We start from the raw sequence: 21,449 nt of genomic DNA, 5'->3' as shown, positions 1-21,449 counted from the left end.
CACCGGCTGCGCATTTTACGCGCCGCCAAGCCATTCACGATTGGTCTCAAATGATGTACACCATTCCCTATTCGTATCTGTTTTATGTAGATCACTCTGCACAGAAACACACGAAAACATCAATCCTGATTCGGGTACCGATGCCTTTGTTGAAGCATCAAGGTGCCCGAAGCCTGACTTGTAAAACTTGGAAAGGATGCATTTACTTGCGAACAAGGCTTTTTGATACGTGTTATACATTACTATTTAAACATTGAGTCTGATAACTAATACGTTTATCGCCTCCAGATAATGGTCAATTATTTAGCAGCGTCAATGATAAACTCAGCTGCCTTCTCGGCAATACCGTAAACAGCTGTCTGGATGTGGGCTGAGATCAGAAGCGGCATGATACTAGCATCGACAACGCGAAGGTTCTCAGTGCCATAAACCTTCAACTTGGCGTCGACGACACCGCCATCCTTCTTGGGGAGCATAGCGCATGTACCACTGGGGTGGAAGATGCTAAGTGTAGTGCGAAGAGCATACTCCTTGAGCTGCGCATCAGTCTTGACATCGTCCATACCAGGCTCATACTCGTTCTCCCAGATGGAACGCATAGGCTCGGTGGTGGCGATCTTGCGGTTGTACTTGATGGCTTGAGTAACGGCCTCAATGTCGTGGGCGTTGCTGAGGTAGTTGGGGTTGATGATGGGCTTGCCAGAGGGGTCGGAAGGGTTGACGTGGACGCTGCCACGGCTGAGAGGATGCATGACGACGGCGATGAGCGAGACGAAGCCCTTTCCGAATAGGGGAGAGGTAGAAGCGGGGTAGCCCTTGACACCAGTGTAACCATCAGAAAAGATGACCTCTACTTGAGGAACAGAGGGATCCTTGAGAAGCTCCAACTTCTTCTTGTCAACCTTGCTTCCATCCTTGCCAACAGCCTCCTTGGCAAGAGACATCATCTTGGTGTCGCTACCAAGAGCCTGCTTCCAGTTAGAGAAAGTGTAGGCACTACCAGTGTAGTCATAAAGAGACTCCTTGCCGGCGTTCCAGAGGGCCATCTGCTCGGCGGCAAAGGTGGCGTTGCTCTTGAAGATGTCGATAGAGGTGAACTCTGGCTTGAGCTGGTACGAAGACATGATGCGGAGATGATCTTGAAGGTTTTCACCGACGCCGGGAAGGTCGATGACCTGCTTGATGCCAGCGTCAGTAAGGACAGACTTGCTTCCAATACCCGACACTTCCAGCAGTCCAGGACTCTGGATAGAGCCGGCAGAAATGATGACCTCGCGATCAGCCTTGATGACGGTGCCGTCGGCGAGGGTCACACCGGTGGCGACAGCCTTCTTCTTGTCCTTGGTGTTGAGATTGATCTTGGCCACAGTGGTGTCGGCGGCAATCTCAAGGTTGGAGCCAGAGATCTCAGCGTAAGCATTGGCACTGTAGGATCGGTTGTAATTGGAAGGGTCAATGCTGCTTGGCTGGTACATGACTCCTATAGGATCACCTCCAAGGGACTCCAGGTTCTTGCGAACACCAAGCTTGTTCAGTGTCGGGATCCATGACTCTTGGTGCTTGGGAATGACACGGTTGATGACAGCCTTGACGGGTCCACTATCACCGACACCCTTGGAGCCATATGTATCAGTGTTCTTGCCAGTGAATGTCTCAGACTTGGTCATAGCCTTGATCATGGTCTTCCAATTCCACCCGGGATTACCCAAACTTTCCCAGCTATCATATTCGGCGGCGGCGGCACGATCGTAGGTCATAAGGTTCAGGGCAGAGCTACCACCCAAGACCTTGCCACGGTTGACAGGCCATACTCTGTCATTGGCACCTGCTTGAGGAACGGTGGTAAAGTTCCAATCGTATTTCGTACCGAGAGTTGTACCCTTGAGACCGGGGACGTTGATCTTCGGCTCGTCAAGCGCTGCAGGGCCAGCTTCGATGAGGAGGATCTTCGAAGATGGGAGGCCTTCGCTAAGACGAGCAGCCACGGCTACTCCCGCAGTACCGCCCCCAACAACAATCTGCCGGAGAAAGCAAAGTCAGTCCAAGCACTTCCAGAAGAGAACAGGGCGGGTGGGGGTTTCATAATGACTGGACTGAGACGTTCCCATTACTTACATAGTCATATGCATCTTGAGACGGGGCTGCAACTGCAGCTGCAGCAAAAGCTAGCCACAACTGGGGCTGGACGAGCATGGTTCAGAAAGTGTAAAGAAATGAGTGAAAGATCGACTGGGCGTGATTGCACTGGAAACGACCACGGTTAAAAGAACGGAAATATCTGGGCCCTTGGCCATTTATTCATTATCAAATACATTGCTACCCTTGTTGGTTTGAGGTAGCATTGAATTGGATGAGAGGTTTAATTGTTAATGCGTGCATGAACAGGTTCTGCGGCGCAGCACATCATTTTTCCGGGGCCCGGCGTACGAAAGACTTGGCTGTGACAGTATGCAAGACAGAATAATGAGAACAGTATACAGCGTTATGTAGCACGCTATCTGCTCGCTTATTTATCTTTAGGTCCCACGCTATGGAATGATACCTGGACAACTGCCAGGGGTAAAGAGGTCTGGATAAGGCCACTAATATGGAGCCGTCAAAGAACCGCCGAACCTTAAAACCCGCCAAGGAACAATAAGGTTTCTTCGCGCATCAGGGATTCAGGGTCTTGACGTTCCTCAACGAATCAGACAAGTCCAACTACAATGACAGCCAACAGAGACAACGGGACTGCTGGAGCCGTGCTGCAGAATGATCCAAAATTAATCCTCAAAACATGCACGCTAAGAGTTTTAATAGTCTCGGTTATGTTATCGATTGCTCTATATCTTCTAGAATACGACACGAACGCATATAACAGTGGAGGTTTTACTTGATTCAGAAGCTGCTGAAGAAAAATTCATCTTGGCGACGGTACTGTACAGGCCTTGAGTGCCACAACTGACGGATAATTCGGCCACCATAATATGGAATAATAAGCCCCCTTGCTAAACGAGTAAAGAACAACTCGCACCGGGTAGCCTTATCCGACTGAGTCCGTCTCAAGTCAGTGACATTTTCTTCCCCCACACGAACTAAGGCGTTTAGTTTAGTTTACTTAAACATGGCTTGCTGGATTCAAGTGTGATCTTATCTTGCTGATCCCCCTTCTTCCTGTTCCTTTTCTTTCTCCTTCCCTCCTCTCACACCACACGTATTTCGACGATGGCCACTGTGGAACCACCAAACCCGCTACCTCCCGATGACAACGTGGGACCAGCCTTACTAGGCGTGTCTGGTACATGTCTCGCCCTGGTGATCATCACCACTAGCATACGTATATGGGTCAGATCAGCCCTACGATCATTAGGTCCCGACGACTACACCATCGTTACCGTTACGATTCTCGGCATCGCACGATTCAGCGTACAGGTTGCTCAGGTCGCTATAGGGAATGGGCGGCATAGATGGTACATCGAGCCGGAGGATTATGTGAGGAATAATATGCTGGGCTGGGTTGCACAACTGTTGCTTTTCGCCAGCATATGTCTTCTCAAGATCTCAATTCTGCTGCTTCTGTTACGCATCAAGGATTCACGACGGGTAAAATTCGCCGCTTGGGGAATAATGGCGGGTCTAGTCATCACGAATTTCGGTTGCATCATCATCCTGCTTGCTGAATGCAAACCTACCAGCGCGTATTGGACTGGTGTAGGCGAATGCTGGGATCCGCGAGTCCGGATTTATTACATCTACGCCACTATTGGTACGTGCTTAACGTTTTCGCGATGAAGGGTTGATGGTTGACTGACACAATATCTAGCCTATTCCATTGTCACAGATCTCTTATGCTCTCTGCTACCCGTCTTCGTCATCTGGAGTGTCAAGCTACCGATGACGACCAAGCTTTCCGTCTGGGCTTTGATGAGCTTGGGACTTATGTAAGTCAATATTTACCTTGACCTTTCCCTTATACCAGGAACTAATATATCCAAGTGCAACCGGTTTTGGCATTGCCCGAGCAGCATCGCTTGGTGTAATTACTTCGGATCTGAGCTGTAAGATCTTTCCCTTTACCTTCACGGGCCCAATTCTAAACTCTTTTCTCAGATATCTACGCTGTCACTGCAATCTGGTCCAACCTCGAACTCTACCTCGGTATCGTCGGCGCCAACCTCGCACTCGGAAGATCGATATACGGATACTTCTTCAAGGAGCCCAGCAATTCTCAAGTCGGCTCTACCTATGGCTATGGACACGGGTCGCGGTTGATGTCTGCACCAAATACCCTCAGAGTTCCCAGCTCGGGTGCCTTCCGGTCGGGACGGACGAATCTACCTTCGCGAGACCAAGATAGTGAGATTTCATTGGTAGAAACAAAGAAACAGCAGCCGTCTACATGGTATGCGGATGCAAATACGGACGACGATAACCCGTCTGGGGATACGGAGCACGGGAGAGAAAATCGCCAGTAGGGTCTATACTTGATGACAGTTTTGTTTTGGTTGGTTGATATGGGTTATGACTTAATGCTGAAGGAAGGTTTGAAAGATACCATGGACGGCGCATAGACTATAGATGGGGTTGCTTACCTGCTGCTACTTGTAACAATACCTGGCGAGGCTATTTCGCCTCGTTTGAAGAGACAAGCAAAATAAAAGTGAAACTTACCTATTCGATTTTTGACGACCACATGCTTATCGTAGATGCCTCTGCTGTGTGATGATAGTGAGGGGTTCTGTGGTAACACTAGGTAGATGTGAGACTGTCAGACCGCAATCCAAGATTACTTATCGGATTCGAGGCCTTCTTGGCTAGCCATGATGCGGATTATCTTCCATGCTCGATCTATGAGCTGGTCGCTTTCTTGGAAGATTATGTCATGTTGCAAAGCATGGCGACATGCCTGACAGCTTGGACCAGTGTCTGGCCTTGGCGGAAGAATTAGCTGAGGGATCGCATATGAAACAACGAACCAACAGCCTATTCTTTCCCCTGGAACAAGATCAGCGTTTCCTGTGATGGGCTGCAGTATTTATTTGACAGGTTTTGCCTCGATCTTAGATATCTGAGTTTGGCTTGGGATCCGTAAGCTGGTCCAAGTATTTCCGATGTGACGAGTGCATGGTCCTTGCAGTTATGGAAGATATGAACTGATACTCACTTCCCTTGTCTTTCTCAAACCCTGTATCAGACGAACCCACTCTCCGGTTCCTTAGACAAGCTTCTTCAGTCTTCAAGACTTTTGGAGACGACAACGTGGGAGCAGAGTAGTCGCTCGAAAATGACCCAATTCGGAGGAGTGAGTCGAATGGTAACTATTCGAATAACAAACAGCTCCCACCATGTTGTCTTACGGCATGTTGATATGGTATGGATGGAAGAATACAAGCGTATCGATATATAGCTTGTAGGAAGGCATAGGAGAGAGAGATGAGAAAGAGGAAAGGAAGGACAGCGAGAGGAAAGGGAGGATGAGAAAGAAGCGACCATGTAAGACTGGATGATAACATTTGGCAAGGAAGATCACATATCTTTAAGCGGTAGGAGGTTGCTGTTTCTGCCCTGGTGGTAGTTGAAGAGATGACTAACTGGCTCCAAGATAGAGGAAGCACCCTCATTAATTGGGGGGTTGAGAGATTGGCGGTCGGCATGAAAGCCGTTTATCTTGTGGCCAATGATGTCCTTCTTTCCAATCGATTGGCTACTTTAGCCCACACGTATCCTGATTCGGTATCCCTGTGCCGCTTAGATTGCATCAGAACAGGATGCCATCCGACGTCCCGAGAACCGAAACTCGACAACATGTTGACTACCTCGTTTGTATAGACGTTCATAAACCCATTTCCAACTTTATTAAAGTTAATCATTGATTAAAAATGTGTTTCGGAAGTCAGGAAAACTATTCCGTCGACCGTGGCCCGATAGTCAGTTGTTCGTAGCTCCGCGTTTCCCAATTAGGAACTATATGGAGGATGGCCTCCGAGATGAGCCTTCCCGATGTTACATAATTCCACTGCACGCTTTGGATCACTTTTGGACACATGACTTGTTCGATCGGCTATTTGCTCCGGGAAGGACTGTGGCAAGGTCCGTTGGGGTAAAAGGCTGAATTACATGGGCTCTTCAAAGCTCAAAGCAGACACTCCGAGAATTCCCACATTCTGTACCTCTTTACGTTTCATCGTGGAGACTTTCGGAGCTTGCTGGATCCCATCCGGGCATACATCATGAGTGGCCTTAGGCGGGGTTTGTTGCCTCCAAGTGAGGGGATGTCAGAGGTCCCAAATGGGACCCTGCCCTGACATTTGAGATCCCGTGTTTCCGATGGACCATCTTCAAGGATGAGGCTCCAAGGTTTTGGACATGTATATAACGTCTGTCTTTCAACCTCAATTCAAGACTTTCCTTTCTCCTCATCCCCAGTCAACAGTCCAGCATCTTCAGACACTCTTCGACTACGACAATCATGACTGCCTACAAGCTTTTCCTGGCCGCAGCTTTTGCGGCCACTGCTCTCGCAGCCCCGGTTGAAGAGCGCCAATCTTGCAGCAACGGAGTTTGGTAAGTTTCCACGACCTAATTCTTTGGCAAACAAACACTTACATAGCAAACAGGTCTCAGTGTGGTGGTCAGAACTGGAGTGGCACTCCTTGCTGCACCAGCGGCAACAAGTGTGTCAAGATCAACGACTTCTACTCCCAGTGCCAGCCTGGAGCTGCCGAGCCTTCTCCCACAAGCACCATTGCCAGCGCCACTACTACCAAGGCCACTACCACTGGTGGTTCAGCCACTACAACTGGAGGCTCTGCTACTACTGCTCCTCCCGTCGCCAGCGGCAACCCCTTCTCTGGAGTTGATCTGTGGGCTAACGCCTACTACCGCTCTGAGGTCAGCACCCTGGCTATCCCCAAGCTGAGCGGTGCCATGGCCACCGCTGCTGCCAAGGTTGCCGATGTTCCTTCCTTCCAGTGGATGTAAGTTGAGAATCCTAGTTTACCAGGGGATATCTTTGCTGACTTTGACCAGGGACACCTACGACCACATCTCCTTCATGGAGGACTCCCTTGCCGATATCCGCAAGGCCAACAAGGCTGGTGGCAACTACGCCGGTCAATTCGTTGTGTACGATCTTCCCGACCGTGACTGTGCTGCCGCTGCCTCCAACGGAGAGTACTCTCTTGACAAGGACGGCAAGAACAAGTACAAGGCCTACATTGCCAAGATCAAGGGTATCCTCCAGGACTACTCTGACACTCGCATCATTCTCGTCATTGGTAAGTCCCCATGAGAGCCGTCATTGAATCCTTCTCACTAACATCTCTACAGAGCCCGATTCTCTCGCTAACCTGGTCACCAACATGAACGTCCCCAAGTGCGCCAACGCTGCCAGTGCCTACAAGGAGCTTACCATCCACGCCCTCAAGGAGCTCAACCTTCCCAACGTCTCCATGTACATTGATGCCGGTCACGGTGGCTGGCTCGGATGGCCCGCCAACCTTCCCCCTGCCGCCAAGCTCTACGGTGAGATCTACAAGGCCGCCGGTAAGCCTTCTCGCCTCCGAGGTCTCGCCACCAACGTCTCCAACTACAACGGCTGGAAGCTCGCCTCCAAGCCCGACTACACCGAGAGCAACCCCAACTACGACGAGCAGAAGTTCATCAACGCTCTTTCTCCTCTCCTTGAGCAGGAGGGCTGGCCCAACGCCAAGTTCATCATCGACCAGGGCCGATCCGGCAAGCAGCCTACTGGCCAGAAGCAGCAGGGTAACTGGTGCAATGCTCCCGGAACTGGATTCGGTCTCCGACCTTCTCCCAACACTGGTGACCCTCTTGCCGATGCCTTCGTCTGGGTCAAGCCCGGTGGTGAGTCTGATGGTACTTCTGACTCTTCTGCTACTCGCTACGACTCCCACTGCGGTATTGACAACGCTGTCAAGTAAGTTCCAAAGTCAGATCTCTTCAATCGATCATCACGCTAACCCAACTTCTAGGCCCGCTCCTGAGGCTGGAACCTGGTTCCAGGCTTACTTCGAGCAGCTCCTCAAGAACGCCAACCCCTCTTTCCTGTAAGCGAATTGCAGCGACCACGGTGGTGAAGCCAAGAACAACAATCACCGAGGACGATGGGGAGGACTGTGACACGATTACCAGTCATTTCTGGATCTTCAATATTCTTTCCGTATATATTTAGCCCAGTACTTACGCAAAATTGACTTTCACGAATTTGAACTACGCTCTATTTCCCAGAAGAAAATTGTGAATCGTCCAAATGCAAGTTTCTCTTGACTAGATCAACGTTGATAGGCTACATTTATCTGCATCAATGATCTTGGCTTGTACTGGAGACTCTGGCTACCATCAACCAAGATAAACTTCCAACAATCTGTAGCAGATCAAGATCAGATCAGAGTATTGTGGTAAACTAACTTTTCGGGAGAGTATAATCAGGCAGGTGGGTTAAAGAAAAATTAAGACTTAGTTAAAGGTGTTATAAAAATTAGGATAGTCTACTCTAAGCTTTAGTACCTAGGTACATCTAAGTTATTTTGTTAATAGGCTTCTGTGTTCTGGTTATTTTTTGGACTGCTTATCAGGCTATCTTTCTAAGATCCTCTTTGGCTGGCAAGCGATCAGCCGTGGATCGTGAGAGTGTCCAGAATATAATAATTCTCTGACGGTGCAAGACCCAAAGACATTCGGAATCAATCTTAATCATATTCAATGCCTAACAACAGGCTTCATAGAGGTGATCAAAAATATGTACAAACGAACAAGTAACAGTCTCAATCCACAATACCCTCAGGTAAAACTGAGATATAGTCCAACGCAGCCGTCTCCTTACCATCAGCCTTTCCAATAATAGTCAACTCATCACCAGGCTTAATCTTAACTCCCTCAAAGGTCAAGCGAGCAGCAGAGTGGCCATCGAGGAACTCGCTAGGCCAGTGTCCGAGCTTCTCCTCATTGTCACCAATCCACTTGCCAACCAATCGCTTGTTAAGGTATACTGACCAAGTAGACTTGCCACCGACGATGTCGTAGTAGTTCACGGCAAGGTTGTATGTACCCTTCTTGAAGTTGAGCTTGATTGTAGCTGTACCTGTGCCGTTTGTGTACACTGCAACGTACTTCGAGGCTGTTTCGCTGGGAGTGACATTAACGGGGTGGTAGTTGTCCAGATCCATCTTCTCAGCCTCGATTCGGTAAGGGTGGTTTCTGACTCGGTCATGAGTGTCGGCAATGCCAGAGAGGTTGCGGTAGAACTCGTTGATGGCGTCTCTCCAGACGATGGAGTGACCAGCCTGGTAGTTCAATCTAAACAGCTCGTGCTTGAAACGGTCCTCGTCAACCTTGCCCTTGAGCGACTTCCAAAGCTTGGGGAAGGTCTGGGCTGTGTTGGCACCCTTGTAATGGGCATCGTAGAAGTGCTGAATCACAGTCTTGCCGGAGTGGAGCTTGTGGGTGTAAGGTACGTGGTGGAACCACAACATCAGGTCATCGGGTGTTGTCTCAGGGTTCTCATATCGCTCGGCGACCTCAGAAGGATATTGTCCAGCGTTACCAGTTCCGTTCTTGACAGTTCGGTCCATGCCGATATGGTCTCGTGTGGCTCTTGTCCACTGGCCCCAACCGTTGTTATCTTGCGAACGAGGGTTGGGTCCATAATGAGCATAGAGAATGTCGGTCAGAGTCTGGATACCCAGGTTGCCAGAGTAGTTCTCATACGCAGGCCAAGACTTCATGGACATCTCAGTGATGGCCTTTCGAACCTTGTTGTCCAGGCCGAAGGTCAACCGGGTCCAATCCTCAAGGATCTCTTGGGGGTCCGCCTGAGGGTTCCAAGCCATGCGACCGAAGGCGTAGAGGTTGGACATGGAGAGATGGCTTCCCAGCCAGTTCTTGTCGAGTCCGACGTTGGTGACTCCCGCGTATCCACCAAGCTTGCGCTTGAAGACCTTTCCGGAAACGATGTCGCGGACGTTGGACTTCTTACCATCGATGCGCATATCGAAGTCCAGGATCGTTCGCCACAGAGGGGGCAGATAGACAAGATGGCACTGCTGTCCAAGGTACTCCTGACTGATCTGGAGTTCGATAGCACTGTTGGTGTTTCGAAGGTGGGCGAAAAGAGGGCTGACGGGTTCCCGGACTTGGAAGTCGATGGGACCGTACTTGATCTGCACCACAACGTTGTCGTCGAACTTTCCGTCGAGCTCACTGAAGAACTCAACAGCAGCATTAGCACGGTCCGCCTTCCAGTCGGTCCAGTCAAGCTTGTCGTAGACGAAAGCTCGAAACATGACGACTCCTCCGTGAGGTTCGAGGGCTTTGGCGAACATGTTGGCGCCATCGGCCAGTGTGCCTTTGTAGATGTTAGCCATCGGTAATTTCCAGACTTAGGCGAAGGGAAATACTTACGGTTGTAGGTTAGAGGACCAGGCTGGCCCTCAGAGTTGGCTTTGACCAGATAACCGGCCATATCAGGGATGCGCTCATAGAGTCCATCAGTCAGATCATGCCACCACTTGATGACCTTCTTGTCAAGAGGATCAAAAGTATCCAAATCACCGGTCACGTTGGGAGAAGCAAAGTTGAGTGAAAGACCGACTTGGACACCCCAAGGTCGAAGGAGATCGGCGATCTCAACGAGACCATCTCGATTCTCCTTGTTGAAAAGACGCACATCAGCATTGACGTTATTGATCACGACGGCATTGATGCCAATGGATGCAAGAAGACGGCCGAAAAGAGGCACGCGGGAAAGATCCTTTCGGACGTTCTTGACACCGTCGAAGAAGATGGAAGGGCCTCCATAACCTCTCTCGATGGAGCCGTGGGTCGAGCTGGCATTGAGGTTGTCCCACTGGTTAGCCCAGCGAATGGGCGCACTGGGGTTTGAAGCTTTCTCCACATGCTTGAAGTTGCCCTGGCCGAGCATCGAAAGGTACTCGAAAGCACCGTAGAGAGCACCGCGTTCATTCTGACCAATGATCTTGACAGAGTTGTCGGATGTGCTGAGCCAGTATCCGTCCTCTTCAAGCTTGGGGTGCTTCTGCTTGCCGCATGCCTTGTCGAGGTTGTCCACGGTAGTAACGACAATAGTCTTTGCGAAGTCGCAAGTCTTCTTGCTGTCTGCCGTCTTCAGATCAATATCGAGAATGCCGCTGAAGCCCTTCTGGAGCTCAGATCCGGCACTTCCTAGTGGGCTGTTTTTGGAGCCGCCGATGACGCGAATCTTGCGTGGCAAGGATTTGGCATGGCTGGAGATGCTGTTGGCTGGCAGGGGAGCATAACGGAGCCAGCCGTCCAGGCCATCTTCTGCAAGGACGCAGGTGGAGAAGGTGAGGAGAAGAGTTGAGATCCTCATGATGGGGGGACGATCACTGCGATTGCACCGGGTTGAGGAGGAAGCCAACAGAGGTAGCTACGTCCATAGCATGGCGAGCGACTTTATAAACTTATATCATGGCTTATTTCACGATATTAATCTTGGCTATGTCCAAGACAAGGTAATTCCCATTCAGGCTGATTGAATTAGCCTTTGAGCGGGAGTTTGGGGAAGATCTACATCGGACCATTACTCCATCAATCGGCTTTGAGATACTAACTTGGGGTAAAGGGCCCGGGCTCAGTCCTTGTCCAGTCTTGGTATAACGTGAAGACTCTTGTCAATTACTCGAGGAAGAATGACATTCTCTCGGCAATCTCTCCGAAAGTGAAATTGCTTTTTCCCAGTTGTCAATGCTGATCTTGAAACATAAAAGAACCGTCAAACTCAAAGGTTATTCTGTTTAGGCAAAAATCACCATCGCAGACCAAGATCAGCGATTTCATGCAAGGGGGATTGCGATGAAGGAGGGGGCAATTGGGACCAGACTGAATCGCTCAATGCAGAGATTTTATGTAGATATTTCAAGCGTACATAAATATGCGAGAAATATGCACATGAATTTGCTGATCTGTGTCTGGCCTGACGGATGTCGGCTGCCCCCCGAAAGTCTTGACTGGCCAGCAAATCCCCGGCGCAATTGGCCTATGAGAAGACAACGCATCAAAGACGAAGCGAGAATTGGCGAGTGTAACAAGGACAGCGCACAAGATAACAGGTAAAATGTTACAGAGTAAAGAGGACAGGGAAAAGAAAATTTGACAATTGAACAGCACAATGGCGCATTAAACGAAACATGATACTGAGTCATAATGGACATTTTCTATGAGCTGTCAGTGTACCTGACCGTTTCTTACTTCTGAGACATGTTCGTGGCCTTTGACTCATGCACAACAGCTATACAGCATGGCCTGATCCACTGTAGTCCACTGTAGCCGCCTATAGCCACCTGTGGCTGCCCATCAGGTTGTGTAACAGCAAACTTTTTAGCACACGACAACAATTCTTTTTCCCATGCAAATTGCGGCTATCGAGGCTCACCCACGTAACATGATTCGTCCAGATCATATCACCAGCCAGCAGCAATGCAAAAGTGACTAACTTAACTCTGGGTCCTGTATCAAATCGAGGCCTTCCAAGTGTAGCTCTCCACTCTTGGGCGCATAGTGGACCAGGATTGCCCGGTCTAGAGCCAGGACTCCTCTAAAGTCAAGCCTTTTAGCACCACAAAAAATCGAGCCGGATCGTCAATCATTGAATCCATATTTCAAGAAGCATCTCCAGATCCTGGCATTCTTGGAAAGAATGGCACTCTATACGGGCCGGATGCACAAAGAAAAAAAGAGATGCATTTGCCTTGCCTTAGTCCTGTAGCATCTGCATGCAGGCCAAGTGCATTTAGCTTCGGGTAGCATACCCTCTTGTTCAAAATCCACTTGTTAGGCATGCACAAGTCTTGTTTGGTCAATTGGACCCTCTCTTCATGGCATGTTGGCCGCGTCAGGTCTTGATTTGTTGGCTTCTTCAGGCTGCAGACCACTATTTCGGTCAAAGCGACCCGTTTGTACGCGTTACACACTCCACTACGTTAGTAACCGTAGCTAATTGAGATATGACCTCTCTAATTGGCACCCTTGCTTGAAGCTTCTCCATGTATAAACCACCACTTCAACAAAGACTCACTCCACGCCAGCAAGGACAGGTGTAATCCAAGAGACGAACTAGCTATAAAGCCAGGTGGCTGCCATTCCCCAGACCGTTCTTGATTCGAATATCCTCATTCACTTCAGCTTTTTTTCTTAATATAATGCTTAATCTCTCTTCCTCCTTCAACCACTTACTACACATTTCTAATGATCATTCACAATGGGACGAACAAGCGACAACATTCACTTCCCTCGCCATGTCGAGCGTATCCCGCGTCGAGCAAACGGCCCCAGCGGGTACAGCGATTCATTGGGGAGAGCAGTCTTGATCGAGATTATCAACTACCTGGCCGATGTTGTCGATGCAATCGACGATATCAAGCTATCCAAACAACACAAAGATCGAACGAAGCTCAAGAGCGACAAGAAGAAGATGTGCGATACTATCGTACGGGGTGCAAACACATTCACTGCTCTGTTCAATGCTGCCAAATACCAAGCCAAGTTCATAGACCTTGCCCGTATGTATCTGCCTATCATACCATACCCAAGTCATCCGAGCTAACATGACAAACAGCCAAGAACTTGCCACTTTACCGGGACGAGATCAACAGTCAATTACTGTACCCACTGTCGAAAGTCAACTCTATGAAGCCAAGCCTTACCCGATCGTTCTCATTCAGTATATACCAACAAAGGCTCATGGCCATCTTGGTCAATATCGAGGCGGAGATTTGCTGGTGGCTCAAGATCCCCCGTCCAAACATTGCTTACGACAAGGGATTGGCAAATACCAGCAAGGCATACCCTAAGAGCTCATCCACACATGCGCATGGCAAAGGGTCAACACACACCTCCAAGACCACCTCACATGCCTATGGTAAGGGCTCAACCACACACACTCATACCACCAGCAAGTCTCACGGCCAGCGTTCGACGCACGGCAGCAAGACTCATGATCAGCGATCATCAAGACCCACCCAATCAAAGAGTGGGCACCGACAGAAGAGAAGCTCTTCACCAGCAGACAAGTCAGGTGGCGGCTGCGCTGTCATGTAGCTGGCTACAATTGACCGTAGCTGCACCATCATACGATTACATGAATCATATTGAGAACGTAAAATATTATTATGTTTAATAAAAAAGGAAACCTGGGCGGAAATATTGATTAGGCAAGCAATCGGATTAAGGAGTTGGAAAAAAAACGGACAAAACAGGAATTGGGTTCATCGGCGGCGGTATCTTTCACGGGCCAAATTGCACAGATATCATGGGTAGGATCTTTCATTGGAGTATTCACACTGGGCATTATTTAAAAAGCAAACAATTTTGACTTCTTTTCTCATAACTAAATCTCCCTGTATCTTCATATGTGACGTGTCGGGCGGGCGTTCAAGAACCATCAGCTCTGCAGTTGTAAGCAATGCCCCCCAACTCTTTCGCCATCTCATAACAGTATGGTCCACGCTTGGCCCTCCGCAACCGCTCTTCCAGACACTGTCTGAATGTGCCGCACGGAAGCGTTTCGGAATCCTGTCGTTCAATTGCCGCCCACTCAAGCTTTTTCATCTCCTCCAAACTTCCATGTCTACCTTCGATACTCTTGAGGACTTGCTTTTTCGCATCCTCGGGGATCTTTGGGTTGTCGAATGCTTCTTGGTAAGCGTCTAGAATTACCTTGGTGCCTTTTGGGGGGATCAGAAGAGTCCAGAGTACATCCCAAGATCCGATTTCAAGGGTTGGTCCTGAGCTCGGCCATTCGGGTCTAGACCTATCGGTGGCTTTGAGCTCTAGAACACCTGAGATGCTGTCGTGGAACTCAGTGAAAGGGACTTCTAAGGACTCGCCGGCCCAGTGGATTTCGTCAACTCCATACAGGGCATTTTCAAGATGGTAGCCGTTCCAAGTTCTTCCAAAGCCATTGCTGATCTTTAGAAACTCCTTGTAGTCGTCCGGTAAAGCAATATCGAGTTTCTTCTCGAGAGACAAAATCTGTTCGTCGGTTGCTGGGGGCAATACGAAGAGTGTTTCGGGAAGTGGCTCTCGCACCCCATCGTCTACAGCATTGGTTTTAGTATGACGCTCCAACTCAAGAAGAACTTCCTTCAGCGGCTTGGACTCGATCTCATGTTTCTTCCGACCATATTTGAAGCGCTCGTAGAATGTCTCAATGACTTCTTTGGTGGTAGTCTCCAGTTTGCTTCTGTCAATGGGGACTTGCCGCGCCAACTCCCCGGTAGACAAGAGCTCACATAATTCGTGACGCTCTGCAAGCAATGAAAGCATCCACCTTCTATGGAGGTTCTTTGCGATGATTCGAAGGGCTTCTTTCACTTTCGGTTCGTCTTTAATCGTCTGCATGTCATCGCTCTGCTTCAATGCCAGCTTCAAGGCGGTGCAAAGAGCATCAACAGCCGCACGGCTTCGCCTTCCGTCTCCAAAAGAAACGCTGTCGTCCCTCGCCTGTTTTAATTGTTCTTGGAATAGTTCCTCGTCGTTTGTTTCGTCCCTCTGGCTTTCATCCTCCGACGAGTGTTCAATCGTAGATGCATCCTCCGTTCTATCTTTCTCGGGGAACTCATCGGGCCATCGGTTGGCTGCCGCGAAGAATGGCTTGAAACACCTGATTTTTCTGTGCTGCCAAACTGAAGTAGTATCCTGCAGGAGCAGCGATATAAGCTCCTTGGTAGTTTCAATCTCGCCCAGTACTGCAAATTCTTTGGCCAGGTCGGTAAGCTTGTCGTAAACCTCTTTGAGAGACGGGTTTGTCAAGATCGCATTGCGATCAAACTTTTTGGGTTCAAGTTGAGACATTGCAACCTAGTGAGAGTCTTGTGGCTCTGAAGGTTTTAGCGGTTATCTATAGAGTAGGTTGTTCGCGATGTTGATGTTAAAATTCATGGTCAGATAAGCAGACCTTTGCTTACGTGCTGACGTCATAATCTCGGCTACTACAACATGGTAACGATGGGTAAGCAGGTAACGTTAGATGGGTGACAGAAGAATTGTCCTCTAAAACTTGGGCTGTTAAAATAAAGTACGTAGGCCAAGTGCTGGTCCAAGTTAGAACAAGGTCACAAAAGTATTTCGCTACTGGCTGCCAATCCTTCTGATACCTTCACAGTAGGTAATGGGTCTTTGAAACAACATGAACAAATGAATAGCGATTAAATAGTACGCGTCAAGTAGAAAAGATATTTGAACGGTAACAGTATATACTACGAAAGCCTCGCTTGTTGGATTGCCACGAGCTTCAGAACCCAGACAGCGTTAACTGGTCGGCTGGAGGGTAGACGAAAAGGTCATTTTAAACATATCACAAGGAGCAGTGGGAAATGGGTTTTTGTCCTCAGATTGCTTCAGATTAATTAAGCAAAACTAAATGACTAACGAGCACAGTACCAGACCATCCCCTTGTTCATCTAGCAGTAAAACTTGATGCGATCAACAGGACTCTTTTATACATGAAAGTTGACCAGAAACCTCCAACTTCTTCCCTCCACTTCATGGTCCTCCGTTCATTCCACATCTAAAACCAAACAAGAATCGAATCCTCAAAGAAGTTGCTTAAGCGGAGCAAGGGGAGTTGCCGTTGTTGGCAGCCTGGGCACCGGGGTAACCGCCCTGCTGGCCGTTGTTCTGCTGCTGCTCACCACCCTGCTGGGGAGCGCCCTGCTGAGGAGCACCACCCTGCTGGGGAGCCTCACCCTGCTGGCCGTTGCCGGCATCGGGGGCGGGAGTCTCGGCGGGAGCATCACCGGAGGGAGCGGCGGAGTTGTTGTCACCGGCGGGAGCGGCACCAGCGGAGCCACCAGCGGAGGTAGCACCACCCCAGACCTTGGGACCGGGCATGGGGAAGGCCTTAGCACCGTTGTAGATGGAGAAGTTGGCGTACTCATCGGTGGCCTTGTAGGCACCGGGGAACTTGACCATCTCGGCGTCGACCTTGCCGGAGCCACCAGCGACCTTGACCTGCATGCAGGAGACGTAGTGCTCGGGCTGGTTGACGTGGGATCGGTGAACACCGATGTGCTCAACACGGAGGAGGTACTCGCCGGAGGGGGTACCCTCGGGGATCTTGACATCGGCGGAAGGAGAGTCGTAGTTGCACCAGGCGTCCTTGGTGAAGTCACCGCCGGCGTTGCAGACACCCTCCTCCATGATCTTGAACCACTCACCGTCACCCTTGTAGGACTTGACATCACCACCGGCGTCGGACATGTAAGCCAGGGTAGGTCCGGGGTGACCCATCTTGCCACCGACTCCGAGCTTGAAGGTGATCACATCACCGGCCTTGACGTCGGCAACCTCGGTCTTGCCACCAGTGCCAGTGGCACCCTGGTTGCAGATGATGTCCTCACCATCAGCGAAGGAGTTGTCGCGGATATCGGCGGAAGGGTTGGAGGAGAACTTGATGGGGTTGTACTTGGTAGCACGGGTGAAGTCACGGATGTACTGGAAAGGAGCGGAGTCCTTGCCGTTGACGGTGGCAACCTCGAAGAAGTAGTGGGCAGAAGCGACCTGCGAGAGGGCAGCGAGAGCGATGGTGGAGAACTTCATTTTGAAAGATTGGTGGTTGAGGATAGTAGAAAAGTTGCTTGGTTTGCTGGAGACTGGCTCGTGATTGTAGTGAACGAAAGAAACGAGAGACTAGCTCTTCGAAAGAAATACTGAAGTGAATGAAAGAAAGATGAAGATCTGTTGATGGAGAGAAGGGAAAAAGTTGAGAAGGGCACGGAGAACCAGATGCCTTTATAGATTTTGGATCTCGAGTTGTCTTGCCATTCTTTGACACATTTGGCAGGGGTCTATGCTATGCCGGGGGTTAGACCAGAACCAGAACCAGAATTCATCCGCCCAGAGACTGCCCTGCGCCGTTTTTGCCCCAATTTACTCAACATCAAACGTCCAAGAGAAAACATTCATCCCCATCGTGCAGAAACCCTGGCACGTTCCTCCAGCCCGGCCAATCTCTGCAATGTTTTTTCCACTGCCCCTCGTCTCGTAAAGCCCTGTTACAGAGTGCGGCGAGCGGTAACTACCAAGTCTAGGGGTTGTTTCAGTGGACGTTGAAAATCGCACCAATCAACAACGCTGTTTAATTTAACTAAAGTTATGTCGACCAGGGATAATTAGTTTCGCCTATTGGCCCCTAATAAACAAGTTTAAAAAGAAACATAAAATTTAACTCGATTCTTATCTGCCAACTCAAAATATGGTTATCATTTGCATGAGGCTCAAAAAGCAAAAAGTAAACGGTTCTTTAGCGTGACAGACGCCACTGCGCTATCGTTGCATGCATCGCAGATTTGAGGCTGTCGAGGACCCTCCCAAAATCTTACGACCCAAGCGACCGTGGACTTCGCGGCGTGAGGCGGGGACATAATTCAAGACGAGACCATGAAACGCTAATTTCGGTCAAGGGGTGGTTGAGGCTCTTGGCGACAGGGATCTGGAAACGAAGTCGTGAATCTCTGGGTAGTGGGGCTAACCCCTAGTTGGTGATCTTAGCTTTCGAGGCTCCAACTTCAAGCTGACCGCTACAGAGCTGTCAACTCTAAAGTATATTCTGTCCTTTGTAGTATCGTGTATGTAATCGTTGGTCTCAATCATCACTGTGAGAGTTGTCCGTAATGCTTGTAGCCTGCCAGACCTTCCCCAAGCTGACTCGCGGCGCTTCTCCCCTGCAATTCCCCCTTTCTCTCAACGGGTGTACCTGTCAATCATTTGCCAAGACTCCTGTTTTTTTCCTTTTTCCTCCGATGACAACTTCAAACGATGAAACTAAAGGTTGAGGCTACCATTAGGCCAGCTCCCCACAACGGGATGAACCACAGTGAGCACGTCTGATCTAAAGATTGCCAGACAATGGGCCGATACCGAAACAGTAACTTTTGCGATTAAACACGGCATTGACTGATGCCAAAGTCAGCTTCTGGACTGTGCGTTTGGTGCAGTCAAGCCACTGCATGTCTCTGATCCGAGCGTACGGTGACAGATTCACTACATCTTTAGTAAAACTTGGTCTGCTATTCTTACGACGACTTTGATCGGGGAATCTACAGCCTAGGTTCTTCGTTCTTGGTTCTTGGACGGTTAGGCGGCCCGCTTAAGTAAACATTGTGTCAACTTGTTTCTGTAGGGTAACATTCAAGAAAGTGACATGACCTTGCTGCACACGAGGCGCTTATGGTTTCAGCATCACGAAAGAGGTAAATGCTGACGCCGCAAGGCAATGGTTGCGAACTGCTCGTCAACGTCATGCATTGAGTCTGATCTAGTAATCGGCGCTTAGATTTCATCTATCTTGATATTCAATGGCTTTGCAAAGTGCTATGACAATCGTTGCGTTGCACCTGAATTCGTTGTCAGCACATTCCATATCAGGGGTCTTGGCAGGGGCTCCAGTTAAGCTTATCGACTGTAGCCTGTAAGATCAATGGATATGCGATTCCGAAGAATTCCATGCAGTAGCTTCAAATGACGCCCGGACTTTCAACGATCGCAAAAGGCGCCAATCGTGAACATGTCAAACACACGGTAACAACGCGTGATCTACTGGATGTTCCACAATGCAACTCAGGACCATACTGAACATCATATTACACGGAATAATTTCTTTCTTAACGTACCATTTATTAATGTACATCAGATGGTCCAGGACTCATCGGGAAATCTCGAGTGTCAATATCATGCATCCCTGTAATACTTGGGCTGCTCTCCTCGACATGCGTCCCTGGCATTCGCCGACTGACAAGTGGCAATGGACAACGTTCACCGCTACGCCTATGAAGACGTTGGACAGGTCTTACAGAGGAACGTGCTGTTCAAGATACTCTGTACCATCTGTTCAGATACACAGATCTGTCAACACTAAGCGGTGAGATCTGCATGATATTGAACCTACGATATAGGAACCTCGAGCCTGGGAAGCTTTGATCCCCATGCCAGCCAGCTCTCTTCCACCCCTGCACTTGGGAAATAGAAATGTTGAGCCAAGACTTCCATCAAGCTTATGTACAGATGATTAATCTCTCTATCAAACAGGAAAGTGCCCACAACGGTCGATCTTTGCCGCAGAAGCTACAGAAGAAACTTCTCTTACTCCTTCAATAAGCAACTTCAGCCCAACACGAACAGACGGGCCAAAATGTCCACCCTGTGTCCTAAGTATAGTACTAAATCTGGGGATCTCATCTACACTAGAAGTTCCTCTCCATCACCCATCTCCGTTGAGGATGGGAAAGGGGCAGGTAGCAACCGGGGAAAATACCGTGAGCAAGGTACCGTCGTAGGCGAGCGGCTAGGTCCGGATATTTAGTGGAACCCGCCCCATCGGAATGACGGTATTTCCGCCAGTGATTACGCTCAAGCCCCCGGCCCAAATATTTTCACCGTTAGACAATCTCGTCCTTGGTACCGTTTTCTAATCATAATTTCCGTTTTAATGAAGGCTCATTAACAGGGATTGCCTCAAACGATAGGTCTCAATTACCCGCCATCAGATGAACGTTGGTGTGTTGGGCCTCTGTTGCAGATTGATGAGTTTGCTACTCTGTACTGCAGCGATGCAGATGGGATAACGAGGTTGAGCAGATACGAGGCGGCACTGTACCTAAGACCAGGAACGGAGTTTATCCTTTGGCACTGTGCAGTGTGAACTTTGCTGCAATTGCCGGCGGTGGGCCCCCACTTTGAGATGGACTCAGATGCCGTCAGTCTTCTGTAGGGTAATGATCAATGATCGAAATCTAGAAGGCAATGGCTTGTTGACTATCAGAACTGCGGGTTTGTTCAGAGCTCAATATCTATGATAGAGTAGACTGTAATTTATGAGGACTTTCGTCAATGTCATAAAAGATTTCTATGATCAACAGTGACAATGTCATCCATTGACAGTACAACTACAGGTCAAGTCTTGACAATGTGAAACTACTGGCATCAGAAAGCGTTAAAGAATATGATTGGCAGACTTAATTAGTCATCAAATTCGCTAGGGCTCGACGGCTAAGCTGCGGATAAGAGCTTGCCCGCCATCTACCACTTCATCATGTTAATGCGCTTCGTAGTACCCACAAACTCGATGTGATAGGCTACGGAATGCTTCCGCCTTCGTCAAACAGTCTATCTCTTCCTCCTTTATCTTATCGACGATTCCGGTCGCGACGCCAGCCAAGAACAATCGTGATGCCACAACGCGAGATGACGACCATGTTCTGTGGCGTCTGAGCCCAGGTACCAACCGTTGTGAGAATAACATTTACAGCGTCGTAGGCACGTTGATGCTCTGCCGATGTCGCTTCTAAGACTTGAAGATTGCTCCAAACTCTCTCTAGAGGTGTTGTGGGTGGTGTGATCACTGTGATGCCATGACACTAAATGACCCTTCAGCTGAGCGCGATGGCTTCGTGAGGCTTGCTAACGGTGCGCAA

At 49.3% G+C, this 21,449-nt stretch overlaps 7 protein-coding genes across 7 annotated transcripts; 3 read left to right on the top strand and 4 right to left on the bottom strand.

The window, feature by feature from the left end:
- Nucleotides 1-111: 111 nt before the first annotated feature.
- B0J16DRAFT_292432 (uncharacterized protein) lies at nucleotides 112-2,300 on the bottom strand. The gene is made up of 2 exons (XM_046124327.1): nucleotides 2,116-2,300; nucleotides 112-2,018 (listed from the first exon to the last, which is right to left on the bottom strand). The coding sequence occupies exons 1-2, from the start codon at nucleotides 2,191-2,193 to the stop codon at nucleotides 300-302; spliced, it is 1,797 nt and encodes a 598-aa protein (XP_045978984.1). The 5' UTR covers nucleotides 2,194-2,300; the 3' UTR covers nucleotides 112-299.
- A 776-nt stretch (nucleotides 2,301-3,076) lies between these two features.
- On the top strand, nucleotides 3,077-4,650 carry B0J16DRAFT_348916 (uncharacterized protein). Its single transcript, XM_046128819.1, has 4 exons — nucleotides 3,077-3,745; nucleotides 3,803-3,920; nucleotides 3,976-4,037; nucleotides 4,090-4,650. The coding sequence occupies exons 1-4, from the start codon at nucleotides 3,205-3,207 to the stop codon at nucleotides 4,452-4,454; spliced, it is 1,086 nt and encodes a 361-aa protein (XP_045978983.1). The 5' UTR covers nucleotides 3,077-3,204; the 3' UTR covers nucleotides 4,455-4,650.
- A 1,798-nt stretch (nucleotides 4,651-6,448) lies between these two features.
- On the top strand, nucleotides 6,449-8,189 carry B0J16DRAFT_364763 (putative endoglucanase type B precursor; the record flags this gene model as incomplete). The annotated part of the gene is made up of 5 exons (XM_046129961.1): nucleotides 6,449-6,543; nucleotides 6,597-6,956; nucleotides 7,009-7,256; nucleotides 7,309-7,918; nucleotides 7,974-8,189. 5 exons carry the CDS (start codon nucleotides 6,449-6,451, stop codon nucleotides 8,050-8,052), a joined length of 1,392 nt encoding a protein of 463 aa, XP_045978982.1. The 3' UTR covers nucleotides 8,053-8,189.
- Nucleotides 8,190-8,657: 468 nt separating this feature from the next.
- B0J16DRAFT_183527 (glycoside hydrolase superfamily) lies at nucleotides 8,658-11,591 on the bottom strand. The gene is made up of 2 exons (XM_046122673.1): nucleotides 10,402-11,591; nucleotides 8,658-10,345 (listed from the first exon to the last, which is right to left on the bottom strand). Exons 1-2 carry the CDS (start codon nucleotides 11,348-11,350, stop codon nucleotides 8,766-8,768), a joined length of 2,529 nt encoding a protein of 842 aa, XP_045978981.1. The 5' UTR covers nucleotides 11,351-11,591; the 3' UTR covers nucleotides 8,658-8,765.
- A 1,424-nt stretch (nucleotides 11,592-13,015) lies between these two features.
- Nucleotides 13,016-14,365, top strand: B0J16DRAFT_418107 (uncharacterized protein). Its single transcript, XM_046133737.1, has 2 exons — nucleotides 13,016-13,538; nucleotides 13,595-14,365. Exons 1-2 carry the CDS (start codon nucleotides 13,238-13,240, stop codon nucleotides 14,074-14,076), a joined length of 783 nt encoding a protein of 260 aa, XP_045978980.1. The 5' UTR covers nucleotides 13,016-13,237; the 3' UTR covers nucleotides 14,077-14,365.
- B0J16DRAFT_348912 (uncharacterized protein) lies at nucleotides 14,356-15,879 on the bottom strand. Its single transcript, XM_046128818.1, has one exon. It carries the CDS (start codon nucleotides 15,829-15,831, stop codon nucleotides 14,410-14,412), a length of 1,422 nt encoding a protein of 473 aa, XP_045978979.1. The 5' UTR covers nucleotides 15,832-15,879; the 3' UTR covers nucleotides 14,356-14,409.
- Nucleotides 15,880-16,364: 485 nt separating this feature from the next.
- On the bottom strand, nucleotides 16,365-17,710 carry B0J16DRAFT_348911 (glycosyl hydrolase family 61-domain-containing protein). Its single transcript, XM_046128817.1, has one exon. The coding sequence runs from the start codon at nucleotides 17,575-17,577 to the stop codon at nucleotides 16,585-16,587; it is 993 nt and encodes a 330-aa protein (XP_045978978.1). The 5' UTR covers nucleotides 17,578-17,710; the 3' UTR covers nucleotides 16,365-16,584.
- Nucleotides 17,711-21,449: the final 3,739 nt, after the last annotated feature.

Source organism: Fusarium flagelliforme (assembly GCF_020744385.1).
Source record: "Fusarium flagelliforme strain FIESC 12 MPI-CAGE-AA-0113 chromosome Unknown B0J16scaffold_7, whole genome shotgun sequence".
In the NCBI taxonomy this organism is placed as follows: domain Eukaryota; kingdom Fungi; phylum Ascomycota; class Sordariomycetes; order Hypocreales; family Nectriaceae; genus Fusarium; species Fusarium flagelliforme.
Note: the sequence above shows the minus strand (reverse complement) of the source record. Positions and strands in the feature narration are given on the sequence as shown.